We start from the raw sequence: 10,617 nt of genomic DNA on the forward strand, positions 1-10,617 counted from the left end.
GAATACCAAAACCGGTAAATTTTCGAAATTTCCAAATTATATAAAAAATTAATACAAAATTCATGTACACTGAATTATACAAAGATCATACAAATCCATATTCTGGTTTACAAAATTCTTTTATAAAAAAATCTGCCCACATACATCTAAAGTGATCTAACTGCTCCTTGGAGTAACTCTTTGAATCTGGTGAATACTACAAAAAATTCGAAACATGCAAGTTACAAAAATACGGCAACTACATCTCTGTTTTGCTTTATAGAAATAAATTATTGCAATTATAACAATGCAACTAATAAAACAAGTTTAGAGGAAATCAATATTAATTGTATGGACAAGTCAAGGCAAAACATATGAATTACATACCGGATATGCTGGCCATTTGAATTGTATGCTCTCAACAAAGTGAAACATAAAAATCATCGTGTAATAACCGCACTCCCAACCGCCAATCTGTTGCGGGCACTGATATTTACATTCAGCAGCATATGTCAGAATGACAATAAATTTTTGAACCCAAAAATATGAAATTATAAAATTATAGTGTGCTCACCTCCTTCCAGAGCCCATTCATTTTATTTCTGCTCTTACCCGTGCTCTGCACTCCACCCTCTTTAAGATATTGCCGAAAAGCCCTTACAAAATTGAGTGACTGTAATTAGCAATTCCACAATTATAAAAAAAAAAATCAAACCAAGTGATATTTAGATAACTTACTTAATTATAACAGTCATGACTCTTTTAGACTGCTGAGTGGTGATGGATTTGTCGGGCCGCCTTGAATCCATGACATAAATCGTATTTTCAAGTGGCACAATCACCAACAAACACCAGTGGGAGCTGTGGGGGGAGAAGAATTGTAGTACTTTAGCATAAAATTAGTGACATATATATTTCAGCATGTAATGGTGACACAACTGTTTGCTATGGTTCATTGTGTAATTGTTTAACTGAAAATATAAACAATTAAGAGTTACAAGTAACCTACTTTTGGTGGTATGGCAGGAGAAGAAATTTCTTTTGATCCCCACGAGCATGATGCATCGCTTTACGCAAGTAGTCGACACAATCATCCTCATACCATTCCAACATGTTTCCATTAATTCTGCCGGGGTCCAAAAGTGCACACAAGTTCACCTTACCTTTCGATGCGGTCTCACGGCATTTCTGGACTAGGAACCTGAAAAATCATCATTTTACATTAGAGTATATATATTTGAGTGCTATACACATGATATAAATAATTGATTGGTCACTAACATGAGGAAAACGGTGATGACTCCCACATCGAGCCATTTATCGCTTGACGAGGCGCCCTGTAGAAAGTCGTTGAATTCTGTGAAAGGCAGCACGACCTCCCTGCCATCGTGTAGAAACATACCGGGGGGGACACTGAAGGTAACAGCCGTCATGTCCTTGGGTGCCTTGATCAAGTGGGCGTGGAGAGTCTGCAACTGACCAGGCAAACGGCTAACCTCTTCTGCTGTGAGCCCCGTACGGTCTAGTGGCGCATCCACTGGCGCATCTACTGGCGCATCCACTGGCGCATCCACTGGCGCATCTACTGGCACATCCACTGGCGCATCAGGCACTTCTGGCGCAACAGACACCAAGTATAATTCCATGTCCCGTACCGGTGACAACGCTTCATCCTCATTGATTGTCTCACCTCTTCGTATCTGTATCAAATTTTGTATATGTCTTTTTCAAGTATTTGAAAAGAATGATTTGAATAAGATATCCCATTAATTTGGAGTTTACGTACATTGTCCAAAATAATTTGATTTTTCGGCCATTGGACTGTCGAATAGCGGGCATCATCAAGCACCACCATTTCATCGACAGGGACAGGAAGAGGTATTCTCACAGCCCAATCCTGCGTGATCTTCTCAATCGCTACGCGGAGATAGTTGGGCCTCAACTGATCACCGGCTGCAGGAGGATATACAGTGCCCTTAGCAATGGTCAGAGGAGTAGTACCGAAATACATGACGAGGTCGCATGCTGTGGCCTCCTGCAATAATTATCAGCAATTAGTTGTCTTTAGAATGAAATAATATTGTCTAGCGAATTAACCGCGAGAATCAACAATACCTTTCGATTATGAACAAGTAGTGGTTACCTTTAGATTGTCCAAGCCGCCTATCACTTCGGTCCCGGATGCCTGACTGCTTCGCCGAATTCCCGGAGAAACGGGAGGTCGGTCCTCGGATGGCTGCCTAATTTGGTGCATTTGGTTCACCATCCTTGATTCCAGCTCAGCCAGCTTCTGGTTGTACTCCATTGAAAGCTCCTCGCGTACCTCCTGGCGCACCTGCGCCAACCTTGATTCCATCTCGTCTTTGTTGACCTTGGCACGAGGTCTTCTCCGGGGTTTTGCTCCATTGAATTCCTCCTTCCAGCCCGTGTAGACCCCTCTGCCCCTAACTCGACCGGTGTGTTCTGGATTCGGGAGCGCCAAGGACAAGGAATCTTCTTGACTTGCGACAGTCCGGGCACCAGAATTGACCTCCTCCACCTCCAACTGTTAATTAAAAAATTGGTTATAACAAAACACTAAGTAATGTACACAGAGTTATGATTTTGTTTGAATGACACAGTTATAACAAAAGGCTCTTACCATTTTATGAGCAACGGGCTCCACGTCTTTTGGGAGTACTATCCGCCCCTCAAGGGTTACCTCAGATCTTCCCATGAGCCAATCTTGGCCCCTAGGATTTTTTATCTTAACCACGGGTGAGTCAGACTGTTGGTTTTTCAAAATAACTTTTGCCCATTCTTTCGACTTACCCTCGTAACCACCTGACCCTAATTTGTGCGGGTACTTGTTCATTTTGGCGATCTTCCTGCCCTTCTCACTTTTTTTCTTCGAACATCAAAGTAAATCCATTACTTAAGGAAGATGGGTACAGATTGAGAAAGAACAAAAACTAAGAGCATCTCCAATCCAGCAATTGAAATTAATTGCTAATTTGTGCGGTTATGAAATTAATTCCAACAATTGCTAAATAAGCAATAGCCGTACAACCCAGCAATTACAGAAACAATTGACGCATCAGCATAAGCAATCCATAAGCAATCACTGTTGGAGATGCTCTAATGAGTTACCTAAATTTACATACCTTGAATTCTTCTGTTTTCTTCAAAGCTTGGAACTCCTCCCACACCTCTTGTGTCAGCCAAGGATACACTGGCAACGGATCTTTCCCTTGATCCATGTAAAGTGTTTTCAACCTGCTCTTGAATTGCTTCCAAGCTTCATTCATTATCTTCAAAGACACTCCCTTTATCTTTTCTTTTGGGTCGTCCACGATGTTCCACTGGTCCTGATTGACAACGAAACTACTGCATGTAAGTTCATCTACTCCAAAAAAAAAATTAGAATTGTTAGGTACTTTACCTTCACAATGTTCCACCATTGGTCCTTGTCCTTCTTTTGATCAAACTGATCCCAGCGCTCGACCAGGATAGATGCATGTTTCTTCACCGTGGAGGCGCAAAAATTTGAGTACTTTGCCCGATTATCACCCGTCGCACAGCCGTTCTTGTGGAATTCGATTGGCAATATTTCCTTCTGCTCAGTGATCTTCTTGCACATTGTCGGACCTCTTTTCCTTTTTTCAGGCCGAGCCTGCGAGACCTCTTCTTCCATGACAGCTACATTCTCTCCTTCTACAGCTACATTCTCTACATTATCCTCACCTGAATGTGTCATCGTTCTTTCTACAATCTACCGAGCGAGCGAGAGGAGCTTAGAGGTTCACCAACTACAGGAGGACAGAGCGAAACACCAACAGTGGCAGCACCAAGAGAGAGGAACCACGGAAAGAGAGAGGAGGAGACGCGTGGGTTTAGGGTTAAGAGGAGACGAAGGGATTTTGAAAAGAAAGTGACCAAGTGACCAGGCCGACCCAGCGCGCATTTTATTTCGCGCAAACCATTTATACACGGATATTTAATTAAACATCCGTGAAGGAAGACATTTCTAGACGGTTATTTCATTAATAATCCGTGTATAAATTCTATGCGTTCGCGGAAACAAATTCGCGCCTTGGGAAGTTCGAAATGTAAAGACATATTTTTATTTTTTTTTTATATTTTTAAACTTAATTTGCATCTAAACTCAAATATTTATAAATAATAAAATTTCAGAGTTTGAAGCGACGTCGTTCCGACTTCCATTAGATAATTATTTAAAAAGCACATTTTCAGTTTAAATAGCAAATCTTTTAACTTTCTACACGGATGTTTAAGTAAAAAACCGTTTAGAAATGATAGAGAATGTCTCCACGGATATTTCATTAAACGTCCGTGTGCAAATATTTATTAATTTAAAATTCTTAGAAGACGAAACGGCTCTTCAAAATTCTATATGAAACTAGTTCAATCAAGATATTTATATAAATTTTATTTGCAAGTAGAAATGGCCGAAGTCCCTCCGGCCGGCAGTGCTCACCCCTCAAATGTGCCGTGGCCATTGCCCTCCGGCTACGTCCCGCCCGAAGAGGTTGATGTTAATTTCGAACTCCCCTCCGGTTTCGAAGTCCCTCCTGGCTATCTCAGGCCTCCTCCCAACTACAGGAGGACATGGCCGTGGCCGCCTTCAAATGTGCCACGCCGAAGTCCAAGGGGGCATCCACCACCAAAGCCGTACATAAGGAGGGGCGATCGCTAGATCAGGCCAAAGAGCCCCTGGATTAGGAGGACATGGCCGGGGTCGCGCCAGGGCCTTTATGAAGGCATGTTTCATTAATTTAGCTATCTTTTTTTGTTTTCTTCTTCTGTATTTTGTTTAATCAGTTTTTTTTGTGTTATATGATGTATTAGCCAGGATCCTTTTTGATGTAATATATTTTGTTTAATTTAATCAACATTTTGTTTTCTATAAATTTTTCTTTTTTGTTAAATAAATGATGCTATCTAAATAATTAATAATGTTAATATGTTATAGATATAAATTAACGTGTTAAATTAAAGTGTTAAAATACCTTTCTACATGGATATTCAATTGAAGTGTTAAAATACCTTTCTATTAATAATCTCATATTTATATTAATATTTAAGTAAAGATTCATAAAATATAAACAGACAAAATATAAACAATTGAAATATAGACAAATGAAATATAAATTATTTAATATTAAAAATAAAAATAATCTATTTCTTGGTTTTATTTGAAGATTCATCTTTTTTGTCTTTATTGCTTTCTTGATCTTCTTCATTTTTTTTCTGCTTCTTCCTCGCCCTTCTCTTCTCCTCGTCTTCCTCTTCTCCTTCCTCCTCATCATCTTCTCCAGCAGCCTCTTCCTCTTCCTCCTCTTCCTCCTCTTCCTCTCCCTCCTCTTCTTCTTCATCGTCGTCTTCGTCATCATCTTCTTCTTCTTGGTCATCGTTCTCGCACCTAGGGCAGATCCATGAATTGTATCTCGGATCTCTGCTGCCTTGGTAAGTATTTGAGCAGACGCATAACGGGTGGTATGAGTCTTGACAGTGGTTGCAATGGAACAACCACTCATATTTTCCGACCTCTTGGCACACTGTGCACTGTATGCCTCCAGTGGGTAAGTCGTTTTGTGAGTCGTCTGAGTCTGAACCTTCAGTTTGCTGGAAGAACTCACTCTCAGAACTATTTGAATCGTTAGAGTTTGAGTAGTCACTGTTATTTTGTGAGTCATCGGATGAGTAGGGATCCATTTTTCCTGGGAACAAATTAAAGAAGTAAGTTCAAAAGAATTGTACAATTCAGATTGTTTTGTAATGGAGTTTCTCGGATTATATAGAATTATGAAGTTGTTTTGATCGTCTTCTCAGATAATTACATAGAAAGGCAACTATTCGAATTCCGCGCTTCAAAATAAATGCAACATTTTACAAGATTCATGCATAACGGACGTCTTAATTAAAATAACTATTTCTACACGGACGTTTGATTAAACGTCCGTGTACGATTCTTTCTAATAGTTTTGGTCAATAAATATGGCTCTAATTACTAAAGGGTTAGGGAATGAATATGGTGCCCTTTCAATTTTCTTTTATTTAATAGTCATAAGTTCCAACGATGCAAAAGCCTGCTCATAATTAATACATGTAAAAGAGTAAAAACTAATTAATAAAGAGTAGGGCTAAAAGTCCGTGTGGAATACCTTTCTACACGGATTTTTAGTTAAAAGTCTGTGTGAAAAACCTTTCTACACGGAGTTTTAATTAAAAATCCGTTTAGAAAGGTTTTCCAAACGGATTAAAGGTCCGTGTGGAAAACCTTTCTAAACGGATTTTTGTTGGTACTTACATAAATAATAAGTTGCCTTTATTTTTTTATTCTTAAATGATGCACTTAATATGTCAACTAAAAAAAAAACACTACATATAAACAATGATACGAAATCATAATATTGAACAACAGATCATACAAAACCATATTAAACAGTAAGAATAAATGCAAAATTTCATAATATGGAGCGTAGTTTCCTTTTCCAGTTTAAATAATAAATGTAAAAACTTAAGAATAAATGCAAAATGGCTGCGAACATTTAGAAAGGTTTTTAAACATTTTAAAATATTCAAAAAAAGAAATACAGAGCTAAAAGAGAGCTACACGGACATTTAACTACATGTCCGTGTAGAAAAGCAATTTGTCATTAAAACTCTTCTTAAAGGAAAAGGGGGCTGTTCGATGGGTTCTCTCACCATCGGTTCTGCTTATCAGATATCTATATTCATAAAATTTATATTTAAAAGGAATAAATAAACAAATAAAATGTAAAATACAAAAACACAGTAAAATATTATCGAACGGTTTACAGTCATCCAAAGATCTCATCAGTAATGCAAATAAACTATGCTTATCTATTCGGCTATTCATCTCTGAAATATTATAAAAGAAATAAATATTATAAATTGTTTTTTTCTGGAATATAAATATGAAATTGTTCACGGTTAAACGAAATAAATATTATACATTGGTTTTTTTTTTCCTTTTTTTCTTTTTTTCCACTGTTTGAACATTTTCCCATAGTCCTTCACTGTGGTCAGATCTCATGTAATTTGCTTCGTCTTGTTCTTCAGTAGTTGTTGCTATCTCAGCCTGCACATCGGCACAAAATGGAGGTATCTCATCGAACTGGTCGTACTCTTCTTCGTCGATTACGTTTTCTATCCCAACAATCCTTCTTTTTCCGGGTAAGACGATGCTCCACCTAGCATCACTCGGGTTAGTGACATAAAAGACTTGGGTTGCTTGCTTGGCGAGTATGAACGGATCATCAACATACCCGACTCTGTTAAAATCTACCACTGTGAACCCGTCGTTATCAACTTTAACACCACGGTCTTCGACCCATTGACACCGAAACAAGGGAATGCTGAGGTGAGCATTGTAAACGAGCTCCCAAATTTCTTCAATAACACCGTAATATGACTTTGATGCCATTACAGGCCGGGCATCCCCTGATCTACTAAATTCTTGAGACGTCGCCACCAACGTCACCCCACTATTTTGCATGGTGCTCTTATCACTTTGTAATTTAGTGTAAAATGTATATCCATTAATCTCGTATCCTTGGAATGTTCTAACAACCATTTGGGGTCCTTGGCCCAGCAATCTAACCGTTTCACTTACGGGCGACATTTCGGAGTGTGACTTCACTCTTTCTTTTAGCCATCCTATGAAACAACGGTTATGCTCGTCAGTAATCCACTTCTGACTTCTCGTGTAGTTCTGTTGTCGAAGGATTGCCATGTGCTCATCTATATAGGGAGTGACATCTGCCATGTGCTGTAGTACAATAAAATGTGCCTTTAACAGTTCATCTCTATCAGCAAGTATGGCTTTCAACCCAATAGTCCCTACTCCTTGGAGCCTTCCCTCGTATCGAGATTTTGGAATGCCAATAGGACCAACACCGGTCATGTAGTTGGTGCAAAACTCAATCACCTCTTCCGTGGAATATCCTTCTACGATGCTACCTTCGGGCCGATGTCGGTTCCTTACGTAACTTTTCAAAATACCCATGAATCTCTCGAATGGATACATATACCGCAGGAACACGGGACCACAAATCTTAATTTCCCTCACAAGGTGAACAACAAGGTGAACCATAACATCGAAAAAAGATGGCGGAAAATACATCTCAAGATGGCAAAGAGTAACGACGACCTCCTTTTGCAGAGAGTCCAATTTTAGCGGGTCTATCACTTTGGAATTAATTGCATTGAAGAAAAAACAAAGCTTCGTGATGGCTTGCCGAACGGGCTTTGGTAAAATTCCTCGGATTGCAACAGGAATCATATGTGTCATTAAAACATGACAGTCGTGGGATTTCGGACCAATCAATTTCATGTCCTTCATGGACACAAGCTTCTTAATATTCGAAGAATACCCTGATGGGACTTTAATACTATGAAGGCATTTACAGAAGCTTGTTTTCTCGGTCTTCGACATTGTGCACATTGCGGGAGGTAGGTATGCCTTTTGCTTCCCTTTATCCTGCGGTGCAAGCTTGGGTCTTATTTTCATTTCCACCATGTCTTTTCGAGCATTGATACCGTCTTTAGTCTTCCCCGGAATATTCAACAGTGTGCCGATCAGACTGTCGCAGACATTTTTCTCAATATGCATGACATCTAGGCAGTGTCTCACTTCTAAATATTCCCAGTACGGTAGCTCCCAAAATATGGACTTCTTTTTCCAAATATTTTTCGGTGGTGCTTTGGCACATTTTCCGAAAACAACTTTAAGATTTTTAACTAGCAGGAAGACACCCTTCCCGTCTAACGGACGACGTGCCACTCCAAGCTCAGTGTTCCCGTTGAATTCTTTCTTCTTCTTACGGTATGAGTGATTAATAGGAAGAAACCTACGGTGCCCCATGAAAACATTCTTTTTACAATTTTTCAACCTCAGCACCTGCGTGTCATCTTCACAGATAGGGCACGCTTTTGCTCCTTTAGTACTATAGCCCGATAAATTTCCGTACGCGGGAAAATCGTTTATGGTGCAAAATACCATGGCCCGCAGCTCAAATTGCTCTTTACCGTACGCATCCCACACCCGGACGCCATCCCTCCACAATTTTTGGAGGTCCTCAATTAATGGTGCGAGATATACATCTATGTCATTTCCGGGTTGTCTGGGTCCTTGGATTAGTAATGACATCATTATATACCTGCGTTTCATGCACAACCAAGGAGGAAGATTGTAAATGCATATAAGAACTGGCCAAGTACTGTGCCGACTGCTCATGCTTCCAAACGGACTCATTCCGTCTGTGCTCAACCCTAGCCTAAGGTTTCTTGATTCGCCACCAAATTCTGTGAAATCTCTATCAATGTTTCTCCACTGAGGAGAATCAGCTGGGTGTCTTAGTTTACCGTCCCTTTTGCGCTCGTCTTCATGCCAACGCAATAATTTCGCATCTTTGGGATTTGCAAATAACCGTTTGAATCTCGGTATTATCGGAAAATACCACACCGACTTAGCCGGAGCCCGGCCCTTGTTTCCTTCATCGTTACCATCGTCAGTGTCCTGGTTCTTACGTCTGTACCGTGAAACACCGCATTTAGGACAAACATGCATGGCCTCGTACTCTCCACGGTACAATACACAGTCATTCGGACAGGCATGTATTTTTTCGACCTTCAAGCCCATTGGACAGATCAACTTCTTCGCTTGATATATTGTACAGGGTAACTCGTTGTTATCTAGGAGCATTTCTCGTAAGAGCTCTAATAAGGACGTGAAACTCTTGTCGCTCCAACCATTGTCTGCTTTTAAGTTCAACAATTTCAACACAGCTGACAGTTTTGAAAATTTGGTACACCCGGGATATAACGGCCTTTTGGATTCATTAGACATATACTGAAATTTTTTATAATTTTTATCACTAATTTCATCTTCCACATCACGTAACATGTCTTCTAGATTTTCAATAAAATCGTATTCTGCATTTTCATCAATATTCACACAATCATCCTCGTTGTAATTAAGTTCAAGTAGATTATCAAAATTTTCGACATTCTCAAAATCATCGTTGGAATGAAGCTCAAAATTATCATCAACTTCTACATTAATATCAACATTGTCTTCCAAAACAAAATTTCTATTGGTAGCACTACATTCCCCAATTTTCTCACCATGCATAAACCAACACGTATATCTCTTCTGAAATCCCCGACAAATCAAATGAGCTCTAATTTCTTCCAAGTCCCCAAATCTTTTAAAATTGCTACAATCTCTACAAGGACACAAGATGTCGTTATCCTTTGTCTTCGCTCTATAACTCTCGGCACATTTTATGAACTCATCAACGCGAGCCAAATATTCTGCAGTATCACGTCGCAATTCGTACATCCAACTTCGATCCATCTGTAAATTAAATTAAAATAATGATTCCAATTAGTCATGGTGGTCGAGCAACATACATTGTTACAAATTCTTGGCTTACAAACGGGCCGGTTTACAATCGTAACCTACTCCTTGAATATTATGCCTCATATGTGAACACATTAATTAGCGGGATTTAATTAGTGTTTAAGAAAAATTCGACAGCATTTCCCCTTAACTCCCCAAGTATGCGTAAACCACATACTCGTAGGAGCAATAAGGAGAAATGCTGACGA

General features: G+C 39.5%; 1 protein-coding gene across 1 annotated transcript; it reads right to left on the reverse strand.

Moving 5' to 3' along the window:
- Window positions 1-4,671: 4,671 nt before the first annotated feature.
- On the reverse strand, window positions 4,672-9,620 carry LOC144546184 (uncharacterized). The gene is made up of 4 exons (XM_078294706.1): window positions 8,244-9,620; window positions 7,024-7,985; window positions 5,402-5,699; window positions 4,672-4,729 (listed from the first exon to the last, which is right to left on the reverse strand). The coding sequence occupies exons 1-4, from the start codon at window positions 9,572-9,574 to the stop codon at window positions 4,672-4,674; spliced, it is 2,649 nt and encodes an 882-aa protein (XP_078150832.1). The 5' UTR covers window positions 9,575-9,620.
- Window positions 9,621-10,617: the final 997 nt, after the last annotated feature.

The sequence above is a fragment of the Carex rostrata genome, chromosome 29, assembly GCF_964058835.1.
Source record: "Carex rostrata chromosome 29, lpCarRost1.2, whole genome shotgun sequence".
Taxonomy (NCBI): domain Eukaryota; kingdom Viridiplantae; phylum Streptophyta; class Magnoliopsida; order Poales; family Cyperaceae; genus Carex; species Carex rostrata.